A 14,566-nucleotide genomic window follows, 5' to 3' on the forward strand; every position below is an offset into this window, starting at 1 on the left:
GGGGAAGCCCGGGGCGGGAGCCGGGAGCCGGGGGTGGGCGGCCCGGACCATCCCCAGCCTCAGATCTGCGTCTCTTGCACATTCTCCTTGGAGCCGCTTTTGAAGAGCAGAGGTTCGTGAATGGAGTTGAGGCCCCCGGGGCCCTTGCCCCCGCCGCCCGGGTTGCCGCCGCCGTAGTGCGCCTTGAAGGCGGCGGCCACGTAGTGGTGGTGGTTGAGGTGGTCGCGCTCCAGGGCGGGCAGGGCCAGGTGGCTGTCCCCGCCCGCGCCCCCCGTCACGGCGGCGGCGGCGGCCACGGAGACGGCGGAGGCGGCGGGCAGCTCGTCCTCCACGTTGATGATCTCCACGGTGCGCGTGGGCCCGTGGTGCTTGTGGAGCTGGTGCTGCTTGCGCAGCTTGTAGAAGGCCACCAGCATGACGGCCGCCATGAAGGTGATGGCCACGAAGCAGCCGATGATGATCTTGGTGGTCTTCATGACGTCGTCCAGGTCCTTGAGCGCGTTCTCCGTCACGTCCGTGATGGGCACCGTGAACGGCTTCTCCGTGGGCCGCGACGAGCGCGGCGCGGGTGCGGCGGTGGAGGCGGCAGGGGCTCCGGCCACGTCCCCGGGCCGGCCCGCGCCCCACGCGCCGTCCGTGGTGGGCCCCGGGGGCTCCTTGTCGGTGCCGCGGGGCTGCAGGGCCTCCTCGCCGGGCTGCGTCTCCAGCGTCTCCACGGTGACGGTGGTGAAGTAGGTGTAGCCGCCGGCCGCGCCCCCGGGGCCCCCCGCGCCGCCGGGCCCCGCACCGCCGGGCCCGGGCTCCACGGCCGACACGTTGAGCGTGGCGGACGCCGTGGTGTTGCCTGCCGAGTTGGTGACCATGCAGGTGTACTGGCCGGTGTCCTGCACCGTGACGTTGGTGAAGTTGAGCGTGCCGTCGTGCAGCACGGAGATGCGCACGCGGTACGAGCCGTGCGTCATCAGCGTGCCGTTGGGCGTCAGCCAATTCACCGACGTCATGGACGTGCCCGTGCGGCACTTGAGCTCGGCCGCCATGCCCTCGGTGACGTTCAGGTCGGTGGGCGGCTCCACGATGACGGGCGCGTAGCAGGTGAAGTGCGATTGGTCGAGCTCGCCGATGTAGCGCCCCTTGAGGCCAGCGGGAGCGTGGCAGCGCGCGCAGCACGTCGTGTTGCTGGGCACCGTCTCCTTCAGCCACCAGCTGAGCCACAGCACGTCGCAGTTGCAGTGCCACGGGTTGTGGTTGAGGTGCACGCGCTCGAGGCGGTGCAGGGGCGTGAACAGGTCGTGGGGCAGCGACATGAGGTTGTTGTGCGACAGGTTGAGCTCCTCTAGCGACTTGAGGTCGTCGAAGGCGTTGCGCTCGATGGTGGCCACCTGCGCGTGCATGAGCCACAGCTTGCGCAGGCTCGTGAGACCCTGGAAGGAGCCGGGCCGGATGAGGTCCAGCCGGTTGCCCGACAGCTCGAGCTCCTCCAGGCGCACGAGGGCCGTGAGGTTGGGGATGTCCTTGAGGTCGCACATGCCCAGGTTGAGGTAGCGCAGGTTCACCAGGCCCTCGAAGGCCGCCTCCGAGATGTACTCCAGCCGCTTGAGCTCGCCCAGGTCCAGGCGCCGCAGCGACGGCACGCGGTTGAAGGCGTACGACGGGATGCTCTCGATGGGGTTGTTGCGCAGCCACAGCTCCCGCAGCTTGGACAGGTACTCGAAGGCCTGCGTGGGCACCGTGCTCAGCCGGTTGTCGAACAGCTCCAGCGTGTTCAGGCTGGGCAGCCCGTTGAAGGCGCCCACCTCGATCTTGCGGACCAGGTTCTTGCTCAGCTGCAGGATCTCCAGGTGCCGCAGATGTTTGAAGGTGTCGGTGCGGATCACCTGCGGCGGGGGGAAGGGGGAAGAGAAAGGAGGGGAGGGACACGGACACGCGTGGGTCAGTCGTGGTGCTACCACTTTGGCTGCCTGCCTCCCCCCTCCCCACCCGTGGGAGCTTCCCCGGAGGAAGCAGATGCGACACCGCCTAGGGGCCCCTGCTCATGGCCACACCTCCCCCACACAACGTGGGACCGGACAATGCAGGATCTGTGCAGTGGGGGGGGGGAGCGGGACCCACGCGTTCCACATGGGGTCTGTTCCTGGGGGAGGGCATTGTGTTAGACTGGGGTGGTGACGCGTGCCTGCAATCCCCGCTCCTCAGAACCTGCCGACTAATTGGGATGCTTGAGATCAGAAGGATGGAGGGTCAAAGTCAACCCTGGGGTTAATGTTCATGAGAGCCGTCCCTTCCCCTTTCAACCAGTAAAAAGCTTGGGTGCTGGGATGCAGCCTGGCATCACAGGCCGGGCCGGGCAGAGACACAAACCAACCGACCCTATCTCAAATGCAGAACCAGGTGGGGGCGTGGCCTCCATGGGCGTCACTGGTGTGGCGGGAGTCAGCACCACCCAGTGGGCGTGGCCTTGGTGGGCGTGGCTCGAGCGGCAGAGGCCTGCCTAGCAAGTACCAGACCCTGAGCACAGAGGCTCGGCCCTGCCAGCGAGCGTCCCTACGTCACTACCGGTGCACGTAAAAAGGGACGTTTCTATTCACATACGTGTGACAGCGTGTGTACCCTTAGCTGAGGTCATCGGCCCACGCTGAGGACTCCAGCCACCGGTTGACATGGGGTCTCTTGAACTTTAAGGCACTGGCTAGCCTCAAACTTCGATCCCCAACCTCTGGTTCCCAAGTAACTGCGATTACAGGCTGGAGCTACCGTGCCCTGCAGCAAACGGGGAAGCGTGAACTAGGGGCCCTCAGAAGCCGGGCCCGGGCCCTCTGGTGCCCGAGTCCCAGCTCTTCACCCCTGGCCTTGGCTGCCCGCTGGAAGGACTGGGTAGGGGACAGTGCTGAGCTGGGGCCCAAGAGGGAGAATCTCATGGCTCGGCTTCACTCTTGCCACCCAGGATACACTGAGGCATGGAAGGCCAGCTGGCCGTCAGGCCCCATGTTTGAAGCCTAGTTAATGACCCAGGAATGATTGTGTGATAACATTAAGGAGGAAGTAATATGTTCATGGAAGGAGCCGAGTGTGGTAATGAATGCCTGTAATCCCAGCTCCCCAGAAGGTGGAGGCAGGACCATCTCTGTTGGAGGCCAGCCTGGGCAAAGTTAGCAAACGGTATCGTAGATTAAAAATTTTAATACTGTAAAAATACTTTTATGCCATTACATGTATTGCAGTATATGTGTATTAGACAATAGGTATTGCCACATAGTACATAATTATTATTTTACAAGGATTGTGCTAATTTGCATTTACAGCCCAGTGTTCAAAGTTCTAAAAAGATTCTATCTTAAAAAAAAAAAAGTAAAGGCAAAAGGACTAGCTTAAGCCATAGAGTGTAACAGGGCTAGGCTCCGAGTTCTATCCCTACTACTGGGGAAAAACAAACAGAAAAAATAAATAAAAGCAAACAAGAAAGTAAAAAGGAGAAAAGAATCAGGCCTGGAATGAAACCCTCCAAGCTGTTCTTAGCACTGAATTCCAGCTGTTGTAGATTATGAACTCTTTTTTTTTTTGGTTATTTTTTCCCCTCAATTGAGCAAAAATTGCTTCCTAAAGAAGCAAGAATAAAAACCCCAAAACATAAAAATTAAAGTAATGTGAGAAGCACCCACCACAAGGAACAGTAGTAATATTTTTGGTACAGCCGCTGTTACCATAAGAACCACTACATACACCAGCACTGCCTGGTAGAAGAAATGCTGTGTGAGATCAGGCAAGGTGGCTCATGCCTTTAATCCCAGCTACTCATGGACAGAGATCAGACGATTCAGATCAAAAGTTCATGGAGCCCCCGTCTCAGTCCCAGCTCTGTGGGAAGGGTAAATAGTAAGATCAAAGTCATAAATGTGAAACTTTACCTCAAAGACAATAAAAGTAAAAAGATCTTGGAACATGGAGCAAGTGGTACAGGGCCTCGCCTAGCAATTACAAGGTTCTGAGTTCAACCCCAGTAGAGTAAGAAACAGGACAAAACAAAATATTAAACAAAAATCACCATGTGTTACCATGGGAGCAGTTCTAAATTTCCTAGATCTGCTTTTATTTTTTGAAGGTACAGGGTGTGGGGGGGTTGGTTAGCACCACATCTGAAAAAGCCAAGCAGGTGAGATTTATCTACCTTTATTTATCAACAGGATTTCACTATGCCCAGTGTGGCCTCAAATTCTCCATCCTCCTGCTTCAGCCTTGCCAAGTGCTGGGATTGAAGGCATGCCCCACCATGCCTGGCACACAGTCTCCCTCTCTCTCAATTGGTGCATAATGAAATCAGCCTTAATGATGTATTTATTTAACCCAGGATATTAAAAATATCACCATTTCCCCATGTAGCCAAGGCAACAGCTTATGACTGAGAGGTTTGCTGTCTTCCTAGGGAGCCCTGGAGCCAGCACATTGTCTTCAAGAAGGAGACCTGGGCCAGGCTCACACAAGCACCCAGGGGTGCAAGGTTGCATGCCTAGAACTTTCCATGCACGTGGGAACTGTATGCACACTTGTGCGGGTTAAGTTCCAGCAGTGCTGTGAAGAAGCCTGCCATCACCTTGCCTTATAAAGGAGTGCTGGGTCCCAGTCCTCCTCACTGATGGTTTTGTTAGCATGGGACCCTTTCCTGCCCAGGAGACCAGCTCCCTGGCCTGGGAACCTACAGCCTTGCACAAAGTCGTCAGCAGAGCCTAGTCCCTCACTATCAGCTCCTGATTGGCTGGAGGCTTCTAGCCATTCCCCTCCCAGCTCAGGTCTCTGATGCCTTGTGCACTGCCCCCCACCCCCACCCCACAGCCCCAGCCCCGGTCCTCTCCTCTCTCCCCAGGTCCCAGAGAGCCGGTTCTACACCTAGATCCTTGTCCCTCCCTGGCTGGTGACCATCCCACTCTCCTCAAATTTTTCAATGCCACACTGACCTACACACTAACACCATGATGTCAGCAAGGTCCCACAGTCAGAGGCAGACACCCCCCTCTGGCCCTTTGTACGTGCAGCATCACCCTCTCTCCCAGCTGTCTGCATTTGCCCAGGTGCTGCCCAGTTTCTGGAATGCAGTCTTCCTTCTTGTTGTCTGCAAACTCTAATCACCTCTCTCAGGAAGGCCTTTGTGGCCCGAGCCCCTCACCCACCATGCACATTCTATTATGAGACGTGTTGTTCATGGTTAACATGCCTGCACTTGAATAGGCTCTAAGTCTACAAGGAGACACTTGGGCTGAAGTCTGAATGCCCAGCACCTAGTGGGTATGGTCAGTTGACAGGGTCCAGTCAGCTGATGGGATATGGTCAGCCTCAATCAACTCTGCAGAGTGGATGAACTAGAGGCCTCTGACAAGGCTCATCCTGGAGAGCTCTCAGTGTCTAAGTGTCTTCGTGGCTCGCCTTGCAGCCTGGCTGGCAGTGCCACCATGGCAGAATCCTGGATGACAGAATTTGGGAGCTCAAAGCACAGGTGTTCCAATGTACTTTTTTGTTGTTGTTGGTGGTGGTCGTGGGTCTTGGAGCTCTGTGCCTGGGCGCTGTCCCTGCACTCTTCAGCTCAAGGCGAGCACTGTACCGCTTGAGCCACAGAGCCACTTCTAGTTTTCTAATGGTTTATTGGAGATAAGATTCTCATGGAGTTCCCTGCCTGGGCTGGTTTTGAACTGTGATCCTCAGATCTCAGCCTCCTGAGTAGCTAGGATTACAGGTGTGAGCCACTGGTGCCCAGCTTTGTTTTTGTGCCTTAAAGCAGACATAGCTGACACTCTCAAAGTCACACCACTGTCCTTTGGTTGGTGTTTATCATTGCTACTCTCTCATTCGCCTTCACTTTTGGTGTATGTCTTTTGGATTTTGTTTTACACTCAGTCTGAAAGTCTCTGCCTTTTAACTGCAAGTTTAGTCCATTTACGTTTATTGTAATTCTTAATATACTTGGCACCGTTCTTACAATACTATATTTATTCTTTCCTATTCCTGACATCTTTTGGATTTGAATTTCTTATTCCATTTCCCTTCTGTCTGACTTAGAGTTTATACTTTTTTTTTTTTTGCCAGTCATGGGGCCTGAACTCTGGGCCTAGGCACTGTCCCTCAGCTTTTCAGCTCAAGGCTAGCACTCTACCACCTGAGCCACAGCGCCACTTCTGGCTTTTTTTTATGCTTATGTGGTGCTGTGGAATCGAACCCAGGGCCTCATGCATGTAAGTCAAGCACTCTACCACTGAGCCATCTTCCCAGCCCCTATACATTTTTTTTCTTAGTGGTCCCCCTTAACATTTAACATGCACACCTAAAGACCAAAACCAGATAATTCCTCTTCTCCTCCCAGCATCCCTGACTTGAAAACAAAAGGTCTGACCTGGTCTAGTTCCCAACAAGATTAAAAGACAAAACATAACAAAGCAAGACCAGGACCCCCACTGGTACCAGGGTCAGTGCTAGATGCTCCAGCACCATGATCTGAATGCACCAGGGTTTGGAGAGGTAGAGTCATTGGTCCTCTGTGTCACAGCTGCACAAATGGGACTCAGAGTCTGCACCTCCTGTTTCCAAACATGGTGCCCTTCCTACATCCCCACATTGGAGCCCTAAGCAGAGGGAGCTGGGCGGCTGGTAGATTTCCCACTTTGTGAGCTGCAGAACTATAACACAAGGATGGAACCCAGAGCTGCTACTGTGTGACTGGCCACCATTTGTGTCACGCCCACAGGCCACACCCACGTGAGCCCTAGTTTTTGTTCCTTTTGGAGATAAGGTCTGGATATCTTTGCCCTGGCTGGCCCTAAACTCACTATCCTCCTCCTGTCTTTGCCTTTGGAGTAGTTGGGATTACAAATGTGAACCACCACACCTGGTCCACATAATGATTTGCTCATTTAACATCTGTGTTTTTAAAATTTGTTTTGTTGTTTTGCCAGCCCTGGGGCTTGAACTCAGGGCCTGGGCGTTGTCCCTGAGCTGCTTTTGCTCAAGGCCAGTGCTCTACCACTTGAGCCACAGCGCCACTTCCAGCTTTTTCTGTGTATGGGATACTGAGGAATCGAACCCAGGGCTTCATGCATGCGAGGCAAGCACGCCACCACTGAGCCACCTTCCCAGCTTCTTGCTTTGTTTTTGAAATAGGGTCCTACTCTGTAGCCAGGCTACTAGAAGTGGTGATTCTCTGACCTCTGCATCTGGGATTACAGGAACCTGCCACTGTGCTTGCTTGGCAGGTGTTTTGTGTCAGGTGTCATGTGGGACTCTGGAGACCCAGACAGGACAGTCACAGTCACAGCCTGGTCCTCCTGTAATAATTATGCAGATGGTCATTTACGCCATGATGGCATATGGATCACAGTGCTGCCTGGCTGTGGCTGGGCTGGGGGGGGGGGGGGGGGGGGGGGGATGGGGCTGGTCTCACCCAAGGCGCAGTCTGAGCCAGGCCTGGTCACACCAAAGCCAGTGACAGGATGGGCACCATGGGGACCAGCTCCCCGTGCCAAGCCTGGTGCAGGGCAGAGAACACGGAGCGGGTGCAGCTGAGGGAATGTGGCCCCTCAGCAACTGCTTCCTCCACCCAAGGGGCCTCTTTCTTCCTTCCACCCTGCAACCCAGCCTCTTTTCTCTTATTTTGGCAGTACTGGGGTAGTTAATTCAGTACCTCATACTGGCTCAGCTTGCTTGGTGGACAGTTTGCTCCTTGAGTCATGTTCTCAACCCTTTTGTTTTTATTTATTTTTGTCAGTCACGGGGCTTGAACTTGGAGCCTGGACGCGGTCTCTGAGCTCTTTTGCTCCAGGCTAGAGCGCTACCATTTGAGTCACAGTGCAACTTCTGTTTTTCTGGTGGTTCATTGGAGATATAAGAGTCTCACAGACTTTCCTGCCCGGGCTGGCTTCCAACCTCAATCCTCAGATCTCAGCCTCCTGAGTGGCTAGGATTATAAGTGGGAGCCACCAGCAGCTGGCTTTATTTTTTTATTATATGATTTATTTAATTTTTTGTCAGCATTGGGGTTTGAACTCTGGGCCTGGGTGCTGTCCCTCAGCTCTTCAGCTTAACATGAACACTCTACCACTTGAGCCATAGCTCCATTTCTGGTTTTTGAGTGGTTAAGATAAGAGTTAAAATAAGATAAGATCTCACAGACTTTCCTGCCCAGGCTGGCTTTGAACCATGATCCTCAGATCTCAGCCTCCTCAGCAGCTAGGATTACAGGCGTGAGCCACCAGCACCTGGCTTGTTTTGTTTCTAAGATACGGTCTCATACATTTGTCCAGACTCATGAGTCTCTCATTCCACCTCCCAAATTGCTGGGATTACAGCCATCCTCACTCTACCTGGCTACAAGCTGATGCCTTCAGGGTAGCTTCCACTTCAGCAGGTAGGTAGGTAACATTGCTACAGCTGAAAAGAATCCCGCTGTATTCTGTTGGGGCTTTTAAGAAAACAAACTGCCAAGAGATCCTTTATTAAAAATTTAACTGTGGTGGGAAAATGATTAAGTGACTCGTTTGTCTTTACATTAGTAAGATAAATTGTTTCTATGCATTTGGAATGTAAATGAACCAAAAACAGGTTTAATAAGCAAACTTGGAGCTGGGAGCTGGTGGCTCACGCCTGTAATCATACCAACTCAGGAGGCTGAGATCTGAGATCAGGGTTCAAAGCTAGCTTGGGCAGGTAAGCCTGTGAGACTCTTATCTCCATTAAAACTACTCAAGACAAGCCAGAAATGGTGATGTGGCTCAAGTGGTAGAGCACCAGACTTGAGCACAGAGGAGCTCAGCGACAGCGTCCAGGTCATGATGTAAAGCTCCAGGACTGGCAAAAAAAAAAAAAAAAACCAAAAAGACCTGATATAGGTCTTTGACCTCCATTGTTTTGCATTCAGATTGTAGAAACTATTACCATCTTTTGGAACATCTGGTAGTAGGGTGCCTCGTCCTGAGATAGGGGATTCACGCACCCCTCTTCAGTGGACTTCCCAGGCTGCATCACGTGATTGGCAGTGGGTACCAGGCTTGTGACTGAGCTGCTCAGGCCTAGACAGGCCTCTTTTCTCCCATCTCTCTTTCCCTTCCTCTCTTCCTGTCCAAGGTCTAGAGCCTGGAATGGCTACCATCTAGGACACGCCATGAATTGTAGTGAAGAAATGGAGCTCTGCATCCAGTTGCCTAAGCTAGTTTCCAGTGCCACTAATTAACACTCTTCCTCTCCTAGGCTTCAGTTTCCTCATCTGTACAACAGGAATAAAAACAGAACCTCTAGCTGGGAGTGGTGGGGCATACCTGTAATCCCAGCTAATCAGGAGGCAGGGGTTGGAGAACCTCAGCTGGAGTTAGGCCAAGGAAAAGTTACAAGGTCCCATATCAAAAACAAAGTGAAGGCCAGAAGGGCTGGCGGCCTGGTTCAGGTGGTAGAGTGCCTGCCTAGTAAGCAGAGTTCAGTCCTCTGTACCTAACACCTGCTCATGATAAAGGTTTGAAACACAGGGACTGGCCTCATTGACTTCAGGGGGACCAGGCCCAGGTGGTGGCCCATGTGCCCATCAATAAACCCGGCCCAGCCATCCACATCTCCTGAGAAGAGAGGAGGGGCTGGAAGTACCTTGAAGAAGTACTTCCGGTGGGAGGACCAGAAGCACTTCTCTGGAAGTACTTCTTCAAGGGCAATTACTTTCTCTTTTTCTAGAAATAGGCGTTTGCATCCTGGTGGATATTATTGTGTTTTGGTGAACTATTTTATACTTATTAAATTCATTTGGTCCTTGTGTTAAATTTTTTTTAAATGGCTAAAGGAAATTTAGAGAATAAAGAAAACCTAAAGAGATAAAATACTCTCTGTAATTCTGGTGCAGAGAAAGGTATGTTACCATTCCTGGGTAGGTGCCCGGCTTTTAGATTTTTAGTAAGATTTTAAAATAGAGAGTCTACTTGCATCCTTTGAAAGCTCATCTGCGTTTTTTTCTTTTTCTACTTTTTTTTTTTAATGACAGTGTTTTGCTACATAGCCTAAGCTGGTCTCAAATTCAAGACTTCTCAAGTGTTGGGATTACAGGTGTGAGCCACTGTAGGTGGTCAGAATGTCAGTAATATGTTTGGGACAGTTTCCTATAACATTCAATATTCTTTGAAATTCCATAGCTGCGTAATAGAACATTATCAGAACATACAGGGTTGGGGGTGTAGCACAGTGGTAGAGTGCTTGCCTCAGGTGGCTAGGCCCAGTGTTCGCTTTCCTAGCACTGCCAAAAAATCAAAAGAAGAGCCCAGTGCTGTGGCTCCTGCCTGTAGTCCTAGCTACTCAGGAGGCTGAGTTCTCAGGATTGTCGTTCTAAGCCAGGCCTGGCAGCAAAGTCCCCGTGAGACTCTCTTCCCCAATTAACCACTCAAAACCCAGAAGTAGAGCTATGGCCCAAAGTGCTAGAATGCTAGCCTTGAGCATTAAAAAAAAACCTCAGGGACAATGCCCAGGTCCTGTATGCATAACACCCATAACCCCCCCCCCACACACACCAAAACAAACAATAACCACAACAATTAAAAAAAAAAAAAAACCAAGATGGCCTGGAGGTGTAGCTCCCTTGGAATGCTCAGGCCCTGAATTTGATCTCCAGCATCAAAAAAAAAAAAAAAAAAAGTTAAAAGGACATTAAAAAAAAAAATCCAGTCATACAGTGAAGCTGTGGGGGACAGAGGCCCTCTAAATGCTGGCCTCTGGGCCTCCTTACACTTATTTCTTAGGGTACAGCCCTACTTCCTTGCCATCTGATCTCTTTTTTTTGGAGGGGGGGCTCCAGGAGGGACCCAGGGCAGCCCACTAATAGCCTCTGGGTGGGCCCTGAGGTACTTTGTTAAATTAAATGCCAGCACCACCTAATGACCCAGCAGCTCCCCCTGGGGACATGTTGCAAAGGAGCCGCAGCTCCCCAAGAGGTCCCTAAGTGGTACTTCTGTGGTGAGGCGAGGCACACACCAGCCCGCCCTGGGAATGGAGCTCAGTGAAAACAGACAAAGCGAGCCATCTATAACCCCGCCTCGCTGACATAAATGAAAACTCCACAAAGCATCAATAAGCATTTTGCAAACACACACACACACACACACACACACACACACACAGAAAGAGGCACAATAAACATATTAGGCTGGTTGCTATGGAAGGAGAGGAGGGGTGAGGGAAGAGAGGGTTGGGCCCAGGGAGGACCCCAGTCCTCAGTGTGAAAGAGGAGATTGTGGGGGGGGGCAGCCCCAACCCAGCTCCTCTTGGGGACCTGTTGTGGACCTGGCTTGAGTTGTATTAGAATGTAGAGTCTCTGGGTCTCCATTTTAGGAGGCCTTATCTTTGGAGGCCCCACCTGTTCAAAAGAACTAGAGCCCATGGACAATTACTAGGTTGTTTGTTTTGTTTTGTTTTGAACTCTGGGTTTGATCTCCAGTTATTTAGAAGAAAGGAAAGAAAGGGAGAGAGGTAGGGAAACCACCAGATATGGTGGCACATGCCTGTAATCTCAGCTACTGGAGAGGTTGAGATCCAGAGGATCATGGTTCCAGGCCAGCTCCAGGCAAAAGCTTAAGAATGCAAAGAAAGAGCTGGGGGTGGGGGGAGGCTGTCACTCAAGTGGTAGAGCTCCTTGCCTAACAAGTTTGAGGTCTTGAGTTCAAATCCCAGTACCACCATAAAGGAAGAGAAAAATAAGACAATGCAAAATCTTATGTTCTAATATGGGGACCCCCTCCATCCGTCCCTGAGCACACAGGAAGTCACAGGAGTTCGGGATGCTCCTCCACAGGCTTCCTGCAGTTTGGGCCACATGGGGGCCTCCCCACCCACAGTTCAGGGAGCCCTGGCCATCAGCCAGGAGCCCCAGGCTGGCCTTTTGCTTCCTGCAAGCATCTGCTGAGCACCCCACTCTAGGAAGGTTCTGCTCTGGATTCTGGGGGACACAGAAGCCAGGAGCAGGTGACACCCCGGTAACCAGGCAATTGGGGGGGGCAGGCAGGGGACAGCTCTGAGGATGTTGAGGTGCTGGCCTGTGTTTGGGGAGAGGATGGGTGCGGCGCCTCCTGCAGCAGGCCCTGCGAGTTTGCCTTCTAGGAATTTACCCCAAAGGCAGAGCAGCTCGGGCTGCTCACCACCCCCCCTCCCCCGCCCCTCCCGCCACATTGCCTCATTCAGCTCAAAACTCGGCACTGCCAAGGGGCTAGTTATTCCTGTCTGTGCTTTTCTAGGCTTTGTTTTCTGTGCAGGACCAGGAATCAAACCCAAGGCCGAGAGCGTGCCAGGCGAACACTGGCAGGTGAGCTCGGCGGAGCCACATGGTTTTTCTCTGTAATAATGGCCTAGCACGCCCCTGCACAGGCCTTGTTATTGAGCTGGTCTGTTTTTGGGGAGGCGGGAGCTTGGGCCCCTGTGTGCGCTGTGCAGGTACACTGCCAGTGGAGGTGCCCCCTCCAGCCCTTTTCAGCTTTGGTTTGCTTTTCAGGTAGGGTCTCCTGCTTTTGCTCTGTCTAGGTTTGGAAGGATTGTCCTACCTATGCTCCCGAGTAGCTGGGATTGTAGGCACACACCATCATACCCACTCCTACACTAGGCCCTCCTGAAGGACAGGCTGTCCGCCCCTAGATACAAGTCTGTCATTAATAGCAAGGCCCCAAATCAAGTCTAACGGTGCAGACCTGGAATCCCAGGCAGCTGAGGAAGGAGCATCTCAAGCACCAGGTCAACCTGGGCTACATAGCGAGACCTTTGGTTCATAAACAAGACAGAAACGCCATCCTCCCCCTAAATGACACCAGAGACAATGCTTAGTGCTCTGGAAATAGTGCTCACCATGATACCACTAGGTACCCCAAAGCAATTTCAGAGCAGTATGAAAACACTGCAACTCCATTGTTTTTTTTTTGGGTCCGGTCGTGGGGCCTGAACTCTGGGCCTGGGTGCTGTCCCTCAGCTCTTCAGCTCAAGGCTAGCGCTCTACCACTTGAGCCCACAGTGCCACTTCCGGCTCTTTTTCTTTCTTATGTGATGCTGGAGAATTGAACCCAGGGTCTCAGGCATGCAAGGCAAGCGCTCTACCACTGAGCCACCTTCCCAGCCCTCCATTTGTTCTTAAAAATAAAAAAGCCAAGCATGCCCTGCTACCCTGGGCTTGGGCTGGGGCATCTTGGGGCCAGGCTGGGGCCATCTGCATGGGGGACACCCAAGGTGGGAGACCAGTGCCTGTGGGATTATGGCTGGTATTTTTTGGTCCACTACTAGGACTGTGACTGACTTATCTCATGCTTGCTTTCACTCATTGGCTGGCCCTCTACCACCTGAACCACGCCTCCAACCCTGAGGCTGGCTTTTGTCCCTGTGTTTTTACTTTGGTGTATTTTCTATTTTCCTAAATTAATTTGCATTCATTCTGTAATAAATAATTAAAAACTACATTTGCATAAGCACAGGAAAGAGCCAGAAAGGTATTAAAGCAAAATGTAAACAGTCACTATTTATATCCAGGTGAAGAGACTGGGGGTAATTTGTTTTGTTTTCACTTGGGTAACTAACAAGCATTACATTTTACTTTTAGTGTTTCGGTTCCGCTTATATTTTAGCAGTACCAGGGGTTAAACTCTGGACCTTGCGCTTACTAGGCATGTGCTCTACCACCTGAGCCATGCCCCCAGGCCTTTTTGCTTTCGTTTTCAAATAAAACTCTCTCCGCTCTGCTTCACGGTGGCCCAAGAAGGGTCTGTCTGTCTTCCATTCAAGGGGTCCCACCCTGGGGCCCCACCCTGGCTGCTGGGGCAGTGCGGTGGGGGCCGCGTACCCCCTGACTAGGAGTGGAGGCCTTTATCCCGGGGAGGCCGGGGGTGGGGAGGGTGAGGCAGGGAGGCCGGGGCGGGCAGCAGGGGCCAGGCACACTGCTCAAACCTTGTGGCGCCCAGGGTGGCCCTGTCCCCACCTGGCAGTTGGGGATGACCGGCTCCGAGGGGCCGGGGGGGGGTCCCCACACTGCCTGCCAGCCGCACAGCTCTGCCCGGGGGCTTGCGACTGAGTCACTCACTGCACAACCCGGCTACAGCCGCCGGGTGCCTGAGCCTCGCGGCCCACTGCGCCTGCGCCTGCCCAGCCTGGACGGGAGGGACGGGAGGGACGGGAGGGGGGAGGAGCCGGCGCCGCTCCCCGGGACGGGGGGGGGGAGGGGCTTGCTCCCCATTTTCCAGAGCGAGACCCAGAGAGGTGTCCCCGCGGCAGAGGCGCTGGGGGGGGCGGGGAAGTCCGGTGCTCCGGGACCCCAAGAAAGCCTGGCGCCTTGGCCCCGCCCCGGAAGTCAGCTCGAGTTAACGATATGCAAATGAATTCAGCTCGAGTTAATGAGATGCAAATAGCCAGGCCCAGCGCTGGGGGGGAGTGGTGGGGGCGTGTCGGAGGGTGGACCCCTCCCCCTCCCCTCCCTCCCCCCCTCCCCGCCCCGGCGCCCGCTCACCTGGATGCCGTTCTCCTGCAGGTTCAGGTAGCGCGTGTTGACCGGGATGCTGGCGGGGACCTCGGACAGCTCCCTCCGCGTGCAGATCACCCT

The 14,566-nt window shown here is 53.3% G+C and overlaps 1 protein-coding gene across 1 annotated transcript in view; it reads right to left on the reverse strand.

Moving 5' to 3' along the window:
• Nucleotides 1-14,566, reverse strand: part of Lrrc4b (leucine rich repeat containing 4B) — a 17,310-nt gene continuing 2,744 nt past the window's right edge. Inside the window, exons 2-3 of the mRNA XM_013027593.1 lie at nt 14,474-14,564; nt 1-1,874 (exon numbers count right to left, since the gene is read on the reverse strand). Of these exons, the coding sequence (XP_012883047.1) occupies nt 60-1,874; nt 14,474-14,564 (1,906 nt within the window). The 3' untranslated portion in view covers nt 1-59. The remainder of the gene's footprint in view (nt 1,875-14,473; nt 14,565-14,566) is intronic.

The sequence above is a fragment of the Dipodomys ordii genome, unplaced genomic scaffold (assembly GCF_000151885.1).
Source record: "Dipodomys ordii isolate 6190 unplaced genomic scaffold, Dord_2.0 Scaffold105, whole genome shotgun sequence".
Classification (NCBI taxonomy): domain Eukaryota; kingdom Metazoa; phylum Chordata; class Mammalia; order Rodentia; family Heteromyidae; genus Dipodomys; species Dipodomys ordii.